Genomic DNA, 14,448 nt, shown 5'->3' with positions numbered 1-14,448 from the left:
GGGAAGGGGAAAGAAGGGCAGAGTATGGGCATGGGGAGTGGCCTCGGGGGGCAGAGCGGCGCATGCGCACAGTTCGCCATGTTGGGATGTACCATGTGGGAACGGGGGGGAACGTACCACGTGCGGGGGGAGCCCCGGGCACGGCATTGGGGCGGGGGCGGGACCCCAAAGCTCAGCCCCGGGGCACGGGAACCCCACAGGGGGATACGGGGTGCCCAGGCGCCCCCCCAGGCACACACAGCGGGGGTTTGGGCGGTCATCCTGGGGCTGGGGGCAGAAGGCAGCAGGAGGCAGGAGCCCGAGGCAGGGCTTTAATAAGAACGGGTACAAAAAGGGGGCTGCGAGAACGGGGGGCGGGGGCGCTACTTGAGGTCCATGAAGCGGATGTCCATGATGAGGAGGAAGTTCTTGGGCAGGGGGCGAGGCGCGGGGGACAGCACGGTGAAGACCTGGCGCTCCAGGTCGACGCCGGTGACCACGATGAAGCCGGCCACGCTGGTCTCCGAGATGTTGTCGTCGGCGCTGTCGGCCATGCTGACGCTCAGCAGGTGGTGCACCATGTCCCGGCCCGGCGTCACCGGCACCAGCTTCAGCTGGTTGTCCTCCTGCGACATCCCCAGCGGCAGGCAGGAGTCCGGGATGGTGGGCGCCCCCACCTTGTAGATCTTGACGTCGGAGAACTTGACGTCGAAGGCGTGCGGGTAGAAGCAGCCCCGGAAGCCGTAGAAGTACTCGCGGATGCGGTCGTCCCGGCACTCGCGGCGGAAGTCCTTGGAGCGCTCCACCACCCCGCCGGATTTGGGGAGCAGCACGGTGCGCACGAAGTGGGGCAGGTCCCTCTTGAGCTCGTTGTAGAGGCGCTCCTGGTCCAGCACCACCACCACGTCCACCTCGAAGGCGGAAGCGGCGTGCACCAGTGCCTGGTAGCCCGAGCCCTTCACCCAGCCGCACGTGTTGATGACGCAGCCGCTCACCGAGGCGCGCCGGTTCACCTCGCAGCGCTGGTTGAAGACGTCGGCCAGACGGGACGTGATCTGCGGGGCAGACGGGGAGAGCTTTGGGGGCACGGGAGCTGGGCTCTTCCCTCTGCCCCCCCCTCGCTCCTCACAGCCAGCCCGCAGCTCACCGTGTCACCCCAAATAACCTCCATGACTTCAGCGTCCCAAAATTCACCCCCCAAAAACCTCTCACCATCACCTTTGGGACCTGCTCCCAGGGTGTGCAAGCCAAAGCACATCAATTCCGATGGGGGTGGGCAGGAAGCCATGCCACGAGGCTGTGTCCTGTTCTTAGGGACACACTGACCATCAGCAACGTCCCTAAATGTGCTTGGCAGGTTTATTTGCTGACACAGGAGCGATGTCTGGCTCGTGGACAACCCCCTGGGGGGAAGTCCTCCCAGTCAGCAGCCAGGCTCGGTGCTGGAGCCGTTCCTAAATCACATTACGAGACCTTAAGGGTGCTCAGCCACACCAGGAGAGCAGCTCCCCAGTGTCCCACAGATGGGACAGGGGCAAGAGCACGGCTGAGGACGGCTCCGGGCCAAACAGGGGCCTCCAACTGTCACCAAGCAGCAGGTGCAGCAGGACACTGCGAGTCCAAATCAGCTTCTATGTGCTTTTGTGGGATCTCTTTCTGCCTGGGGGCTCCCTGCTCGCAGACAGCCTGGCTGGGGGCAGCAGGAAGGGAAAGGAAGCCGCGCAGCTTCAATCCTAGCAGAGCTGGCAGGGCCAAGCTCCTCTCTGCGAGCTGACACCTGTGCTGAGCCCCATGTCCCAGCTCAGCCCGGCACAGCCGCGGTGTTACACAGCACCAAAACCAACTGGGTGACCCCAGACCCACAGAGGCGGGCAGGGATCCCCTGCCCTGCTGCAGGCAGGGTGAGATCCCCGGGGCTCACCTTGTTGTAGAGCTTGATGTTGGTGCCCGGCGTGGTGGAGCCGAAGTGGTAGACCAGTGGGGCCTGGAGCGAAAACCCCTCCTCCACGTCCGCCGGCCGCTCGATGTAGAGGGCGCCCATGGTGCCGGGGATGGAGACGGAGCCCTGGCCCACGTCCAGCTCCACGAAGGTGGGCCGGCGGCCCAGGCGCACGGCGTAGTTGAGCAGCAGGCGGCACACGGTGGACTTGCCCACGTCGGTGGGGCCCACCACCATGACGCGGGGCCCCCGCTCGTCCTCGCGCTCCGCCTGCCGGCGCATCTGCTCCAGGGCCGTGTGCGTGTTGAGGTAGAGCAGCATGGGGGTGTCCTTGGACACGTAGGCCACCTCGGTGCGCCCGCTGAGCTGCACGCTGCAGCCGTGCCAGGTGAAGACGGCCACCTTGGCGCCGGCGTCGAAGGTGAACTTCTTGTTGCGGGTCAGCTCGGTGCCGAACACCTCGGCCATGCCGCTCAGCAGCTCCATCTGCACCGTCTGCGACGCCTCCACCTCGAAGCGCAGCTCGGTCTCGCGCTCCAGCTCGAACTTGGCCACCTGCTTCTTCTCCTCGCCGCCCTCCTCCGCCATCTTGGCGCCGGCCCTGAGGGGGCGCGCGGCGGGGCTGCAGCGCCGGGGCCTCGCCCCCCGCCCGCTTCTGCTCCCCGCGGCTCCCCCCGGGCCCCCTCAGCCCCTCCGAGCCCCCCTCAGCCCCCCCGGGCCCCTCTCGGTGCCCCCTCCCGGCCCGGGGTCCCGGCCCCCCCCATCATGGCGCCCTCCCTCCCGCTTACCGGCGCCCTGAAGGGCCGCGCGCCGCGCAGGAAGTGACGTCACTACAGCCCCGCCGTTGCTATGGCAGCCGCGCGGGGCATCCTGGGTGTTGTAGTCCTGGCGCTGCCCCCGCTGTTAATTAGCATCTCATTTGCATAACCCCCCCCAGCGGGGGTCTGTAGCCCTGATTGGGGTTATCTATCGCCGTATGCCCCACCCCAGAGCCACTCACACTGTGTTTGCACGCCACTCCCTGCACCAAGCTCATTTGCATCTCATTTGCATATCATTTGCATGCCCCTCCCCTCTGCGGGGAGCGGGGGCTGGAGGAGGGGGGACCCCGAGAAGGGGGGGGGGGGGAGACCCCGAGGTGACCCCCACGGCCCCGTCTCTGCGGCGTCCCCCTCGGGGTGACGTCACGGCGGTGACATCACGGCGGTGGCATCACGGCGGTGATGTCACGGTGACGTCACGCGGGGGGGGGATGAGTCACGGGGCCGTGATGCAGTCCCCGGGCGTGCGGTGCCCCCCCCACCCCCACCCCCCTCCATCCCCACCCCCCTTCTCCCGCCTGGGGACGGCACCGGGGACGGCGACACCGGGGACAGCGGGGACATTGGGGACAGCGGCAGGCGGTGAGTACGGCACCGGCCCCCCCGCACCCCCTTGGACCCCCTCAGACCCCCCCCAAACCCCCCAAACCCCCCAAAACCCCCCCACACCCCCTATCCCCCTGCCCCCCCCCCATGTCCCCAAAGGGGGACACACCGGGGACTGCCCCCCCCTGCACACCCCGTGGGGGGGGTCCCAGCGCTGCCCCCCCCTCACTATCCCCCCCCTTTACAGCTCGCCCCCCCCATTTCCAGCCCCTTCTCCCCTTGGGGGGGCCCCGGCGCGGGAGGAAAGACGGCTCTCAGCACCCTGCTGCGCTGCTTCCCCTGCCAGCGGCTGTGCGGGGGGTGCACGGTGCCCCCCGCGCCCCCCCGGCCCCCCGGGGCCCTGCCACCCTCGGTGCCCCCGCCGCCAGCCCGCCGCCACCTGCCCCCCGCCGCCTGCCTGCCCCCCAGGACCTTCCACAGCTACCTGCCCCGCTCACACCGCACCTACAGCTGCGTCCACTGCCGGGCACACCTGGCCCGCCACGAGGAGCTCATCTCCAAGGTGCCCCCCCCGTGCTGCGGCCCCGTCCCGTCCCCCCCGAGTGTCCCCATGGGGTCCTGGGGTGCCGAGCATCCTCCCCTGGGGGGGGGGGGGGGCTGGTCCCTGTGGTGCCGGGCATCCATTTTGTGGGGTCCCCGGGGGGGTGGGCATCCCTGTGTGGGGTCCCGGGGGTGGCAGGGGGGTCGTGGTGGTGCCTCCAGGGGACGCGGTGGGGACAGGGGTGTCCCCGCTGGTGACTGGTGTCCCCACAGTCCTTCCAGGGCAGCCATGGCCGTGCCTACCTCTTCAACTCCGTGTGAGTACCGCGGGCACCGGGGGTGTCCCCACGGGGCTCTGTTTGCCCTGAGGGGCTCAGGGGACATTGGGGAGGGGGGGGGGACGGGGACACCCCCGGCGTGCCCACGGCTCCCGGCTTTGCGCAGGGTTAACGTGGGCTGCGGGCCGGCCGAGCAGCGCCTGCTGCTCACCGGGCTGCACTCGGTGGCCGACATCTTCTGCGAGAGCTGCAAAACCACCCTGGGCTGGAAATACGTGAGTTGGCCCGCGCCCCCGGCACCCCTAAACCCCAAATCCTGGGCTATACGGGGGTGGGGGTCTCAGGCTGCCCTCCCCCCAGGAGCAGGCCTTCGAGAGCAGCCAGAAGTACAAGGAGGGGAAGTTCATCATCGAGACGTCGCACATGGTGAAGGAGAACGGCTGGGACTGACGGCACGCCGGGGGCACCCCGCTGTTGGGGGGGGCACCCCGCTGTTGGGGTGGCAGCGCGGTGTCCCCCCCCCCACCCCACAACTCCTCACCTTCCCGGTGCCCTGTGGTGGGGGCACCCTGCCGGGGCACCACAGGGCCCATCACCAGCACGGGGGGGGGGGGGCTGCGGGCAGCTTTTTTAGGGGAATAAAAGCTTTTTTTTTTATAGGAAGGTGCCAGGTGTCACCCCCCGGCACTGCTGCTCCCCCCTCGCTGAGCCCCAGCCCTCCTGGGGGACAGCTGGCATGTGCCCAGAGCTCCCCTGGGGCGTGCTGGTGGTGATAGCCCCCAAATTGCCACCCCAAATAGCCTAATAGACCCCCCCCCCCATTGCCTTCCCCCCTCCAACAGGAGCCATGCAGGGGGGCAGAGCATTTATTGGGGCCCCAGGCCCGGAGCTGATGGGGTGACTGGGGGCCAGGGGCTCTGCGGCACCCCACGGGGGTGGGGGTTTGGGGGGGGAGGAGGAGAGGGAGGGATGGGAAGGGGGAAAATGGGATGGGTGGGGTGGGGTGGGATGGGATGGGATGGGATGGGATGGGATGGGATGGGATGGGATGGGATGGGATGGGAGGAGGGGAGGAGGAAGCAGGGAGAGAGGGAGGGACAAGGGAAGGAGGGAGGGAAGGGGAGGAGAGAAAAGGAGGGAGGAGAGGAGGAAAGGGGGAAGGAGGGAGGAAAAAGGGATGGATGGGATGAGAAGGGGGAGAGAGGGATGGAAGGAGGGAGAGGAGAAGCAGGGAGAAGGAGGGAGAGGAGGGGAGGAAGGAGGGGGCCGTGCCCCCCGTGGGGCAGGTGTCAGGGCTGGGGGTCGCTGAGGCGCCCCATGAAGAGGGGGACTTCTCCGGCGTGGTCCCAGACGACGAAGAGGAAGGGCTGCAGCGCCTCCAGCAGCAGGGCCGTGCGGGCCACCGAGGTGGCCATGGCCCCCGCCGCCTCCACGCCGGCCTCGTCCAGCGCCAGCACGGCCCGGTGCTGTGCCGCATCCACCGCCACCGCCGGGCCCCGCGCCAGCCCGCACAGCTCCGCGTCCAGGAACAGCCCGTAGTCTGTGGCGGGGACACGGGGACACGGGGACACGAGGAGGGGGACGTTTGGGGGCGTGGGGGACAGCGGGGACCCCTCCGGGTGATATAGGGCTGGGCGCCGGGGGGGTGCCTTACCCATGTCGTGGACCAGGGCCACCACATCCATGGCGAGGTCGAGGTGCACGCGGGGCAGGGCGATGGCGGTGGCGCGCGTCGGGGTGCCGGCCGCCCTCCGCAGCAGCGCCAGGAAGGTCGGGGGGTCCAGCGCCCGCTCCACGGCCCCCAGCGCCTCCGGGGCTCCCCGCGGCACCAGCACCACCAGGCTCAGCCCCTCGCTCAGCTCCAGCCGCCCCACCTGGGGGACGCAGCCTCGGGTCACCGCGGCGGGGAGGGGACATCCCACCCCAAATCCCGTGGGATTGATGTCTGGGGGGGTGTGTGGGTACCTGGACCTGCAGGCGGGAGTCGGTGAAAGAGGCCACGGGGTACTTCTTGCTGGTCATGGTGGGCACGGGCACAGGCGGGAGGCCGGGGCGCAGGAAGGGCAGCGGCACCGTCTCCTTGGCCTTGAACGGCGTCTGCCAGCGGGCTGCGGGGACACGGCACCGTGGGGACAGTGGGGTGTGGGGACGGGGTTCCCAGCAGGGCAACGAGCACGCAAGCACCCCCAGAACCCAAAAAGCAGCGGCATACCCTGGAAGTGCACGGCGCTGAGCAGCACCAGGCGCGGCTCGGGGGGCAGCTGTGCCAGCAGCCGGGGCAGGCGGCCGCGGGTGGCCTGGCGCACCCAGGCGTTGATGCGCTGCAGGTCCAGGCTCTCGTTGCCGCTCAGCTCCTGCGGCAGGGCCTCGTAGAAGCGCTGCGACTCGTTCAAGAAGCGGGGCTGCAGGGACAGGGCTGCGCAGCGGAGGGGCGCGTCAGGAGGCGCTGGGTTCGCCCCCATCCTTGTTGCCAACCCCACTGGCCCCCGGCTCACTTGGGTGGTGGAAGATCTGCGCGGCGGCCAGCAGCCCGGGCACGGCGGCCAGCTGCTGCAGGGCTCCGTGCACGCACTGCAACCCCGCTGGGTAGCCCAGGACGGCAGCCAAGCGCTCCTGGGTCTCACCCCGGGCACCTGCAGGTGACAGCGAGGCTCAGCGGGCACCCACAGCAGCACCCATGGGTGCCAGGCGGGGTGGCGGTGCCCACGGAGCCCCTCACCCAGCAGGAGGTGGGACAGCCCCAGGGCCACGTTGAGGGGGGAGAAGAGCAGGTTGGCGCCGGGCTCGGCCGCCTCCGCCATGTGCCGGTAGAAACGCACGGCGAAGGTGCCCAGGGCCTCGGCCACCGCCGCCCTCTGCGCCCCCGTGGGCTCCCCGCAGGCCTCGGGGGGGTCCTCGTCGCCGGGGCACGGTGGGGGGCTTGCGCTCAGGGTGCCGAAGGGATCCTCGGTGGTCCCGGGGGCAGCTCCTGCTGTGCCCCCACCAGCGGTGGTCCTGGGCTCCTCGGGTGCTGGCCCTGGCTCCTGGGTGTCCAGGGGCTCCTTGCTCTCGAGGGTGACGTCCAGGGTGGGCTCCTCCTCGGGGCTGGGCGCAGGCGGGGACGGCGTCCCCACGTCCCCCAGAGGGGCTGGGGTGGGACGTGGGGACGCTGTCTGCGGCGTGCCCAGGCTCAGCGTGCTGGGAGAAGCCTCCAGTGTGGGGACCTGGGCACGGGGACCCCGGTGAGGGCGGGCAGGGGGGCACCCGGGGGTGGGGAGCCCATGTCCCTGGGCCACACTTACCGGGGTGACAGTGGCAGAGGCTGCGGCCACCACCCACAGCAGGGACAGGCAGAACCTCGCGGTGGCCATCCTGCTGGGCAAGCACTGGTCACGGCCCCGAAGGGCACCCGACGCCCCCACTCCAGCCCCTGTACCCACAAACCGTGCACCCCAGCCCCCCCAAGCCCCCTGCCCAACATCCCCCCGCAGTCCTGGGTGACGGAGGAGGCCGCCCCCGTCCCACCTGGGTGCCGGGGGGGTGCTCCCCGAGTGTCCGGCCGGGCGCTGGGGGGAACTGGCCGGCCGCAGCCCCGCGTGGTTAAAGATTAAGGAGGGCGGGAGGCCGGGGAGGCTTCCCGTAAATCAGCCCCGGCGGAGGGAGGGTGCAGGGGGGGCTGAGGGCCGGGCTTGGCGGGGGCACCCGCGGTGAGAGGTGCTGACCCCACATCGCCTGGCCCACCCCACAGCAGCTGGAGGAGCTGCCCCCCTTATGGGGCACCCATTGGGAAATGGGGTAGGGCAGCCTACCCACCCAACGACCCCTTTTCCATGCCCCCCGAGGTGCCAAGGGGCAGCGCAGCCACTTATTGCCCCATCTGCCCCCTCTGACCCCCATATTCAGGGAGGGGCTACAGCCTCTTACCCCACCCCCAAAGGGGTGGCCTTGGGTGGGTCCCACCCCGAGGTGCCCAACGGGACACCCAGCACCCGGCACCCAGCACCCGGCACCGATGGCCATGAGCAGGAGGCTGGCACTGGTGGGTGGGGGCACCGGGGGCGGCACGCTGGGTGCCCACCCTAATTGGGTGGGGGTCCCGGTACTGGAGTGCAGCGGGGTGGTATTTGGGGCAGGGGGTTGTGGGGGGTGCTGGTGGCACTTGGGGGGTGCTGGCCCCGAGGTGAGGGTGTGGGGGGGATCCTGGTGCTGGTGGCTGTCAGGGGGTGTCGGTGGGTGCTGGTGGGTGCCAGGGGGTGTCAGGGGGTGCGGTGCCAGGAGGGTCCCAATGCCGGGGGGTCCCAGTGGGTCCCAGTGCTGTGGGGTGGCAGCAGGTGCCATGGGGTGTCGGTGGGTGCCGTGGGGTGCCGTGGGGTGCCGGTGGGTGCCGGTGGGTGCCGACTTCCAGTTTCGTTTCCCCGTCGGGGCGTGTACTGGGGTGGCCCCACCCCTAATCTCGTTCCCCCCCCCCCCCCCGCAGGAGCTGGAGGAGGTGCAGCAGTGGAGGGGGGTCTGCGATCTGAAACTGCTGGAGGGCAACGTGCTGCGCTGGGGGGGGCTGCTGCTGCCCGTGAGTGGGGGGCCTGGGGTGGGGGGGTCCTGGGGAGGGCCTGGGGGTGGGGGGGTACAGGGGAGGTCCAGGGGATGGGGGGCTCAGGGGCGTGAGGGGTGCATATGGGTGCCGTGGGTGCATGGGGGGTCCCAGGGGTGCACGGGGTTCTTGGGGACATGGGGGGGGTGTCCTTCTTGTGGGAAGCACTATAGGGGGGCTTCCCCTGGGGACACCGTGCAGACTGGGGGGGCTGTGGGGGCACCCAGGGGGCTGTGGGTGGGGTTCCCCCCCCCCCATGGGGCACACGGGGCTGCGGGTGCTCCGTGGGGGCTGTCCCAGGGGGATCCCCTCCGTGCCCGGGCGGCACTGGGGGGGCTGAGACGCCCCGCTCTGTGCCTCAGAACAACCCCCCCTATAACATGGGCGCCTTCCGCTTCGAGCTGACCTTCTCCCCGCACCACCCGCTGGAACCCCCCCGCGCCAGGCTCCTGACCAGCATCTACCACCCCGGCGTGAGCAAGGACGGCCACGTCTGCCAGCCCCTCACCTCCCTTCACTGCTGGCAGCACACCACCCGCGCCGTCCACGGTGGGTGCCGGGGGCTGGGGGGTGCCGGGGTGCGGAGGATCCGGGCGCTGACCCCCCCCCTAACCCCCCGTGTCCCCCCCGCAGTGCTGCAGGACCTGCTGCTGCTGCTGGACCACCCCGACGGGGAGCGGGTGATGCGGCTGGAGCTGGCCCGCGAGCTGGGCGAGCAGCCCGAAACCTTCTGGCGGCGGGCAGAGGAGCACACCCGCAGCCACGCCGAGCCGCGGCCACAGCCCCCCGGGTCCTGAGCTCAGCTCAGCACCGCGGCCCCCTCCTGAGCCCCCCCGGGGGCTGGGCATCGCCCCCACTCCATCCATAAAGTGATTAATTTATTCCCTCTCCTGCTTCGTCTCCATGAGCCTTCAGCACGACGGGGTCCCCAAAAATAAAGACGAGGCCGGGCACTGCAAAGCTTTACTGCCGGGGGAACGAAGTGCTGGGGGGGGGAGCGGGGTGGGCGCTGGGGGTGTGTGGGGGGGCTCAGCGCTTCTTGGTCTTCACTAGCCCCTTGGCCACCAGGCTGCGGTACAGCTCCTGCACGTAGGTGTAGACGCACTTGGCGTCGGGCACCGCCAGCCGCAGCATGTCCTCCACGTCCAGCAGCGGGGCGCAGTCGGCCCGCGCCCTAAAATCACGGCATCGGAGCCATGAGGGTTGGGAAGACCCCAAAATCACCTTGGCCCAACCGTCCCCTAGCACCAATTTTCCCCACCGGAGGGGACGGGGACGGGGACGCACTCACTCCGCGGTGGCGAAGGCCAGGGTGAAGTTGTGCCGGCGCTCCTGGGGCTGGAGGCTGCTGTAGTCGAAGGCGTCGGGGAAGAAGCTGTGGATGAGGGCGCAGAAGGCCAGGCCACTGCCCCAGCTCCCCGTGAAGTTCTGGATGTCCACGTGCTGCTGGGCGGCCAGGGGGGGGTCAGGGTGCCGGCAGCCCCCCCCCGGCCCCCCGCCCCGCCGCCCCTCACCTGGTAGCCGCGGGTCCTGGCGCGGCACCACTCCAGCAGCATGGCCTTCACCGAGCCGGCGCCCCCCGGGCGCTTCAGGTGTGGGGCCGGGCCCTTGGCTGCCCTATGGCCAACCCGCTCCGTGGGGCAGCGCACGGTGCCCCCCCGGGGGTTCGTTTCCCTCATGGGGCCCTTCCCCAGTGGCCCTGTGCCCCACGTCCCCTGTATCCCCTCTGCCCCCTGCCCATACTGTCCCACATGCCCCATAAAAACACTGTTCCCTCCCCGACTGCTTCACGCACCCCATCCCCCCCAGCCACCCCACTGAGCCCCCACTGCCCCCTGTCCCCCCCCCAGGCCCCACTCACCCTCCAAACTTCTCCAGGATGGCGCTGCGCCCCTGCGCCTTGGCACTCGCCCGTGGCCGCCCCACAGCCACCACCCTGGGGGGCGCCCGGTCCCGTGGCCCCCCTGGGGACGCAGCCCTGGGGACACAGGTGTGGCCACTGTGCTTGGGGACGGGGGCACCGCTGGGGGTGCCACCTATGGGGACAGCCGGGTTTTGGGGTCCCACCCCCCGGCTCTCACCTCTCGCTGCCTCCCGAGCCCTCAGCACCAGCTGTGGGGGAAATCAGAGGGGTCAGCGGGGTGGGAGGGGGGCACCCCGCATGGGGACACCCCCTGGGTGCAGGGTCCCAGGTTGAGGGGCATCCCTGGGCTGGGGACAGAGCCTATAGGGAGGGGATGTGGGGATCTGTAGGGGATCTATAGGGGATCTATAGGGGGCTCCAATGTCCCTGCCCAGTACGGCCCTTACCTGTGGGGGATGTAGGGGACACAGGGGACAGGGGAGATGTAGGGGACACAGGGGATGTGGGAGAGAGGGGGGACGTGGGGCTGGCCGCCCCCTCGGCGCTGGGTGAGCAGGGGGGGAACTCGGGCCACAGCTCGTCCTCCTCGTCCTGCAGCCAGGTGGGCTCCTGCCGGGCACAGGTGGGGTGGCAGCGGGACGTGGCACCGCGTCCTGTCCCCCTGTCCCCCTGTCCCCAGCCGTGCCACCCCGCTCGTGTCCCCTCTCACCTGCCGGCCCCGGGGGCCGCCTGCAGCCGCCGGCTCAGCCTTCGCCTCCACCTCGGCCTCTCCCCCAGCAGCCGGTGCCACTGGGGGCTCCTTCACCGCTGCCCCCCCATCGGCCTCGCCCCCGGCAGCCTCCGCTCCCCCGGCCTTGCTCCCGGCTCCTTTCGCAGCCTCCCCCTCGCCCCCATCCCTAGCGGCCTCCTCCGTTGCCTTGGCCTCGTCCCCAGCGCCCTTTCCAGTGTCCCCCCCAGCCTCACTCCCGGTGCCCTTCGCTGCCTCCGCCTTGGCCTCCCCCCCGACATCTTCTGCTCCCTCGGCCTCCCCCCCGTCATCCTTCGCAGCCTCCACCTTGGCCTCTACCCCATTATCCCTTGGTGCCTCCACCGTGGCCTCCCCCCCGCTGCCCTCTTCTCCCTTGGCCTCCCCCCCATTATCCTTTGCTGCCTCCTCCTTGGCCTCCCCCCCAGCCTCCGCCGCCCCCTCAGGAGGCTGCGTGGGGTCCCCCATGTCGGGGGCGGTGGATTTGGGGTCTCCGGGGGCAGGGTCTCCATGGGGCTCCATGCCGCTACTGCGGGGCCACAGGGCTGTCAGTGGGGGAATTGCTGTGCCCCCCCCGCCTCTCCCCACCCTGAGCTCTCCCCCACCCCATTGCCCCCTCTCCCCCCTATCCCCCCCATCCCAAACCCTGCCCCGTCTCCCTCCCATCTCCCCCAAATCCTCTCCCCATTCCCCCTCCCAGCCTCCCCCTGGCCTCCCCCACCCCACCCCATCCCAATTCCTCTCCCCATCCCCTTCCCCACTCCCCAACGCCCCCATTACCCCCCCAGCTCCCCCGGCCCCCAGCCCCCTGCCCCATATCCCCCCCAGGCCACCCTCACCGTCCTCCGGGCTCCGTCCCGGCCTCCCCAGCCCCGTCCCAGCCTCCCCAACCCTGTCCCGGCCCCCGGCGCTATTTGAGCACCGCAGGTGCCGCCTTCAGTCAGCGGGGCCGGGGGGAGCGGGGGACACGCTGTGGGACGGGCGAGGAGGGGACACGGCCGCGTGGGTGGCAGCGGGATGGCAGGACGGGGGGGACAATGGGGACACAAGGGGACAGCGGTACCCCCATGGGGTTTGGGAAGGTCGGGGGGAAATGGCACAGGGGGGACATGGGGGGGACACAGGGATGTGGGGGGCACGGGGGGACACAAGGACAATGGGTACAGGGGGGATATGGGGCACATGGGGAGGTCACAGGTGTGGGACAGGTGGACATGGGGACATTGGGGGGACATGGGGACCATGAGGGGACACGGGGGACATGGAGTGCACAGGCACATGGGGGACATGGGGGACACACGGGGGGGCAGTGGGGACATTGGGGGGGACATGGGATGGGGGCACGTGGGGGGACATGGGGGGAGACTGGGGACGGGGGGGACACAGGGGAATGTGGTGGGACACTGGGGACACAGATGCATGGGGGGACATGTGGGGACATTGGGGGACACAGTGGACATTGAGGGGACATTTGGGACATGGGGGGACGTTGAGGGCCATGGGGGGACATGGAGGACATTGGGGGGACATTGGGGGCACATTGGGGGACATGGGGAACATGTGAGGACATGGGGAACATAGGGGGACATGAGGGACCATGAGGGGAAATGTGGGACTTTAGGAACTTGGGGGGACACTGGGGACATGTGGAGACATTGGGGAGACACTGGGGGACACTGGGGGACACTGGGGGGGACACTGGTGACATTTGTGCCACTGGGGCCCAGCCCCACACTCGCGGGCCGAGCGCCGGCCCCGTCCCTGTGGTGCTGAGGGCGGGCAGCCCGCCTCCCCTCCCGCTTCACCGCCCCGCGCCCCACCCCTCGATACCCGCCCTCTCATTGGCTGGGCGGCGCGCCAATCCCTCCCCTCCCGGCTCCGATTGGTCGGCGGGCGGTGGCGGGGCGGGGCGGGGCGGCGTGCGGGCGGAAGCGCGTGGGGCGGCCGCTTCCCGCCGGGGGCCGCCATGGACCCGCTGCGGGCCCAGCAGCTGGCGGCAGAGCTGGAGGTGGACATGATGGCGGACATGTACAGCCGGTGAGGGGGATGGGGGGGCTTGGGGGGGCTGAGGGGTCCTGGGGGGTTAGGGATTGGGGGGGATTGAGGGGTTCTGGGGGGTCCTGGGGGGGCTGGGGCGCAGGGGGGGGCGCAGGGGGGCTCAGGGGAGCTGGGGAGGGGGCTGGGGGGCTAGGGATTGAGGGGGGAGTTGGAGGTTTTTGGGGGTCTTGGGGGGGCTGGGGAATGGGGAGCCTGGGGATGGGGGGGGATGGGGGGTCCTGGGGGGGGCTGAGGGGGTCCTGAGGGTCCGGGGGGAGTTTGGGGGTCCTGAGAGGCCATGGGGATTGGGGAGGGGCTGGGGGTCCTGATAGGGTTGGGGATTAAGGAGCTGGGGGTCCTGGGGGGGGCTGAGGGGGTCTGGGGTAGCTGGGGGGCTGCAGGGAGTTAGGGGGTCTTGGGGGGGCTAGGGAATGGGGGGGGGGGCTGAGAGGCCCGAGTGAGGGGACACTGGGGGGGCTGGGAAGGAACTGGGGGAGCTGGGGGGCCTGGGAGGCTCTAAGGGTCTTGGGGGTCTTTGGGGGGACCCGATTTAGGGGACACTGGGGGTGCCTGAGGGATTGGGGGGGGCTGCTGGGGAACTGCCTGTACCTGGGGGGGCACTGGGGGGACACAGGGGGTGCTGGGGGGCGTGGCGGGGCCGTGACAGCGCGGTGCCCCGCAGGATGACGCAGGCGTGCCACCGCAAGTGCGTCCCCCCCCACTACAAGGAGCCCGAGCTGTCCAAGGGCGAGAGCGTGTGCCTGGACCGCTGCGTGGCCAAGTACCTGGACGTGCACGAGAGGATGGGCAAGAAGCTGACGGAGCTGTCGCTGCAGGACGAGGAGCTCCTCAAGCGCATGCAGCAGGGCACGGGCACTGCCTGACCCCCCCTTGGTGTGTGTGTGTGTCCCCTCCCCTTCCCCCATTAATAAACTGGAGGCTTTGGGGCCAGCTGGCTGCTCGCCTCGCCCCCCAAACCCACCCTGCGCTGTTTTGTCGGGGGTTCGTGCCCCAAACCTGGCTGTGGGATGGGGGATGCCCCCCCCCCCCGGTGTCCCCCAGAGCTGTGTCCTTGAGGGGGGCACCCGCTGTGCCCCCAGCCCCACCCGTGTAATCTGGGATTAGGCAGAGC

General features: G+C 70.3%; 6 protein-coding genes across 10 annotated transcripts; 3 read left to right on the top strand and 3 right to left on the bottom strand.

The window, feature by feature from the left end:
* Positions 1–297: 297 nt before the first annotated feature.
* Positions 298–2,841, bottom strand: CLP1 (cleavage factor polyribonucleotide kinase subunit 1). The gene is made up of 3 exons (XM_038180673.2): positions 2,707–2,841; positions 1,901–2,519; positions 298–1,034 (listed from the first exon to the last, which is right to left on the bottom strand). Exons 2-3 carry the CDS (start codon positions 2,504–2,506, stop codon positions 363–365), a joined length of 1,278 nt encoding a protein of 425 aa, XP_038036601.1. The 5' UTR covers positions 2,507–2,519; positions 2,707–2,841; the 3' UTR covers positions 298–362.
* Positions 2,842–3,148: 307 nt separating this feature from the next.
* On the top strand, positions 3,149–4,820 carry YPEL4 (yippee like 4; the record flags this gene model as incomplete). Its single annotated transcript, XM_038179594.2, has 5 exons — positions 3,149–3,321; positions 3,553–3,847; positions 4,099–4,142; positions 4,270–4,378; positions 4,464–4,820. Coding segments are annotated over 5 exons (711 nt in total), but the record flags the coding sequence as incomplete, so codon positions are not given.
* Positions 4,821–4,953: 133 nt separating this feature from the next.
* SERPING1 (serpin family G member 1) lies at positions 4,954–7,948 on the bottom strand. Of its 2 annotated transcripts, none has more exons than XM_038180403.2 (8): positions 7,896–7,948; positions 7,385–7,454; positions 6,823–7,306; positions 6,599–6,736; positions 6,316–6,519; positions 6,069–6,211; positions 5,758–5,977; positions 4,954–5,643 (listed from the first exon to the last, which is right to left on the bottom strand). In XM_038180403.2, the coding sequence occupies exons 2-8, from the start codon at positions 7,451–7,453 to the stop codon at positions 5,393–5,395; spliced, it is 1,509 nt and encodes a 502-aa protein (XP_038036331.2). In that variant the 5' UTR covers position 7,454; positions 7,896–7,948; the 3' UTR covers positions 4,954–5,392. The 2 variants fall into 2 exon arrangements, with proteins under 2 accessions (XP_038036331.2, XP_071895215.1); XM_072039114.1 differs by lacking the exon at positions 7,896–7,948 and adding an exon at positions 7,608–7,681.
* On the top strand, positions 7,754–9,560 carry UBE2L6 (ubiquitin conjugating enzyme E2 L6). 2 transcript variants are annotated; one of them, XM_038180405.2, is made up of 4 exons: positions 7,754–7,877; positions 8,560–8,649; positions 9,033–9,219; positions 9,304–9,560. In XM_038180405.2, exons 1-4 carry the CDS (start codon positions 7,854–7,856, stop codon positions 9,465–9,467), a joined length of 465 nt encoding a protein of 154 aa, XP_038036333.1. In that variant the 5' UTR covers positions 7,754–7,853; the 3' UTR covers positions 9,468–9,560. The 2 variants fall into 2 exon arrangements, with proteins under 2 accessions (XP_038036333.1, XP_038036332.1); XM_038180404.2 differs by lacking the exon at positions 7,754–7,877 and adding an exon at positions 7,932–8,121.
* Positions 9,561–9,616: 56 nt separating this feature from the next.
* Positions 9,617–12,255, bottom strand: SMTNL1 (smoothelin like 1). 3 transcript variants are annotated; one of them, XM_072039116.1, is made up of 8 exons: positions 12,119–12,255; positions 11,244–11,808; positions 10,981–11,143; positions 10,752–10,782; positions 10,532–10,648; positions 10,185–10,287; positions 9,962–10,116; positions 9,617–9,844 (listed from the first exon to the last, which is right to left on the bottom strand). In XM_072039116.1, exons 2-8 carry the CDS (start codon positions 11,799–11,801, stop codon positions 9,700–9,702), a joined length of 1,272 nt encoding a protein of 423 aa, XP_071895217.1. In that variant the 5' UTR covers positions 11,802–11,808; positions 12,119–12,255; the 3' UTR covers positions 9,617–9,699. The 3 variants fall into 3 exon arrangements, with proteins under 3 accessions (XP_071895217.1, XP_038035521.2, XP_071895216.1); XM_038179593.2 differs by lacking the exon at positions 12,119–12,255 and having other exon boundaries at positions 11,244–11,897; XM_072039115.1 differs by lacking the exon at positions 12,119–12,255 and having other exon boundaries at positions 9,962–10,113; positions 11,244–11,895.
* A 903-nt stretch (positions 12,256–13,158) lies between these two features.
* Positions 13,159–14,297, top strand: TIMM10 (translocase of inner mitochondrial membrane 10). The gene is made up of 2 exons (XM_038180468.2): positions 13,159–13,316; positions 13,999–14,297. The coding sequence occupies exons 1-2, from the start codon at positions 13,246–13,248 to the stop codon at positions 14,198–14,200; spliced, it is 273 nt and encodes a 90-aa protein (XP_038036396.1). The 5' UTR covers positions 13,159–13,245; the 3' UTR covers positions 14,201–14,297.
* Positions 14,298–14,448: the final 151 nt, after the last annotated feature.

This window comes from Anas platyrhynchos, chromosome 5 (assembly GCF_047663525.1).
Source record: "Anas platyrhynchos isolate ZD024472 breed Pekin duck chromosome 5, IASCAAS_PekinDuck_T2T, whole genome shotgun sequence".
Taxonomy (NCBI): Eukaryota; Metazoa; Chordata; class Aves; order Anseriformes; family Anatidae; genus Anas; species Anas platyrhynchos.
Note: the sequence above shows the minus strand (reverse complement) of the source record. Positions and strands in the feature narration are given on the sequence as shown.

Coding starts and splice junctions, on each gene's coding strand:
- CLP1 (XM_038180673.2), bottom strand. CDS start 2,506: ATGGCGGAGGAGGGCGGCGAGGAGAAGAAGCAGGTGGCCAAGTTCGAG. Junction 1,035..1,900: donor ACATCAAGCTCTACAACAAG/GTGAGCCCCGGG, acceptor TCTGCCCCGCAG/ATCACGTCCCGTCTGGCCGA.
- SERPING1 (XM_038180403.2), bottom strand. CDS start 7,453: ATGGCCACCGCGAGGTTCTGCCTGTCCCTGCTGTGGGTGGTGGCCGCA. Junction 7,307..7,384: donor CCTCTGCCACTGTCACCCCG/GTAAGTGTGGCC, acceptor CCCCGTGCCCAG/GTCCCCACACTGGAGGCTTC. Junction 6,520..6,598: donor GCAGATCTTCCACCACCCAA/GTGAGCCGGGGG, acceptor TCCGCTGCGCAG/CCCTGTCCCTGCAGCCCCGC.
- UBE2L6 (XM_038180404.2), top strand. CDS start 8,095: ATGGCCATGAGCAGGAGGCTGGCACTG. Junction 8,650..9,032: donor GGGGGGGGCTGCTGCTGCCC/GTGAGTGGGGGG, acceptor TCTGTGCCTCAG/AACAACCCCCCCTATAACAT. Junction 9,220..9,303: donor CACCACCCGCGCCGTCCACG/GTGGGTGCCGGG, acceptor TCCCCCCCGCAG/TGCTGCAGGACCTGCTGCTG.
- SMTNL1 (XM_072039116.1), bottom strand. CDS start 11,801: ATGGAGCCCCATGGAGACCCTGCCCCCGGAGACCCCAAATCCACCGCC. Junction 10,649..10,751: donor GGCTCGGGAGGCAGCGAGAG/GTGAGAGCCGGG, acceptor CTGTGTCCCCAG/GGCTGCGTCCCCAGGGGGGC. Junction 10,117..10,184: donor CCAGGACCCGCGGCTACCAG/GTGAGGGGCGGC, acceptor CTGGCCGCCCAG/CAGCACGTGGACATCCAGAA.
- TIMM10 (XM_038180468.2), top strand. CDS start 13,246: ATGGACCCGCTGCGGGCCCAGCAGCTGGCGGCAGAGCTGGAGGTGGAC. Junction 13,317..13,998: donor ATGGCGGACATGTACAGCCG/GTGAGGGGGATG, acceptor GGTGCCCCGCAG/GATGACGCAGGCGTGCCACC.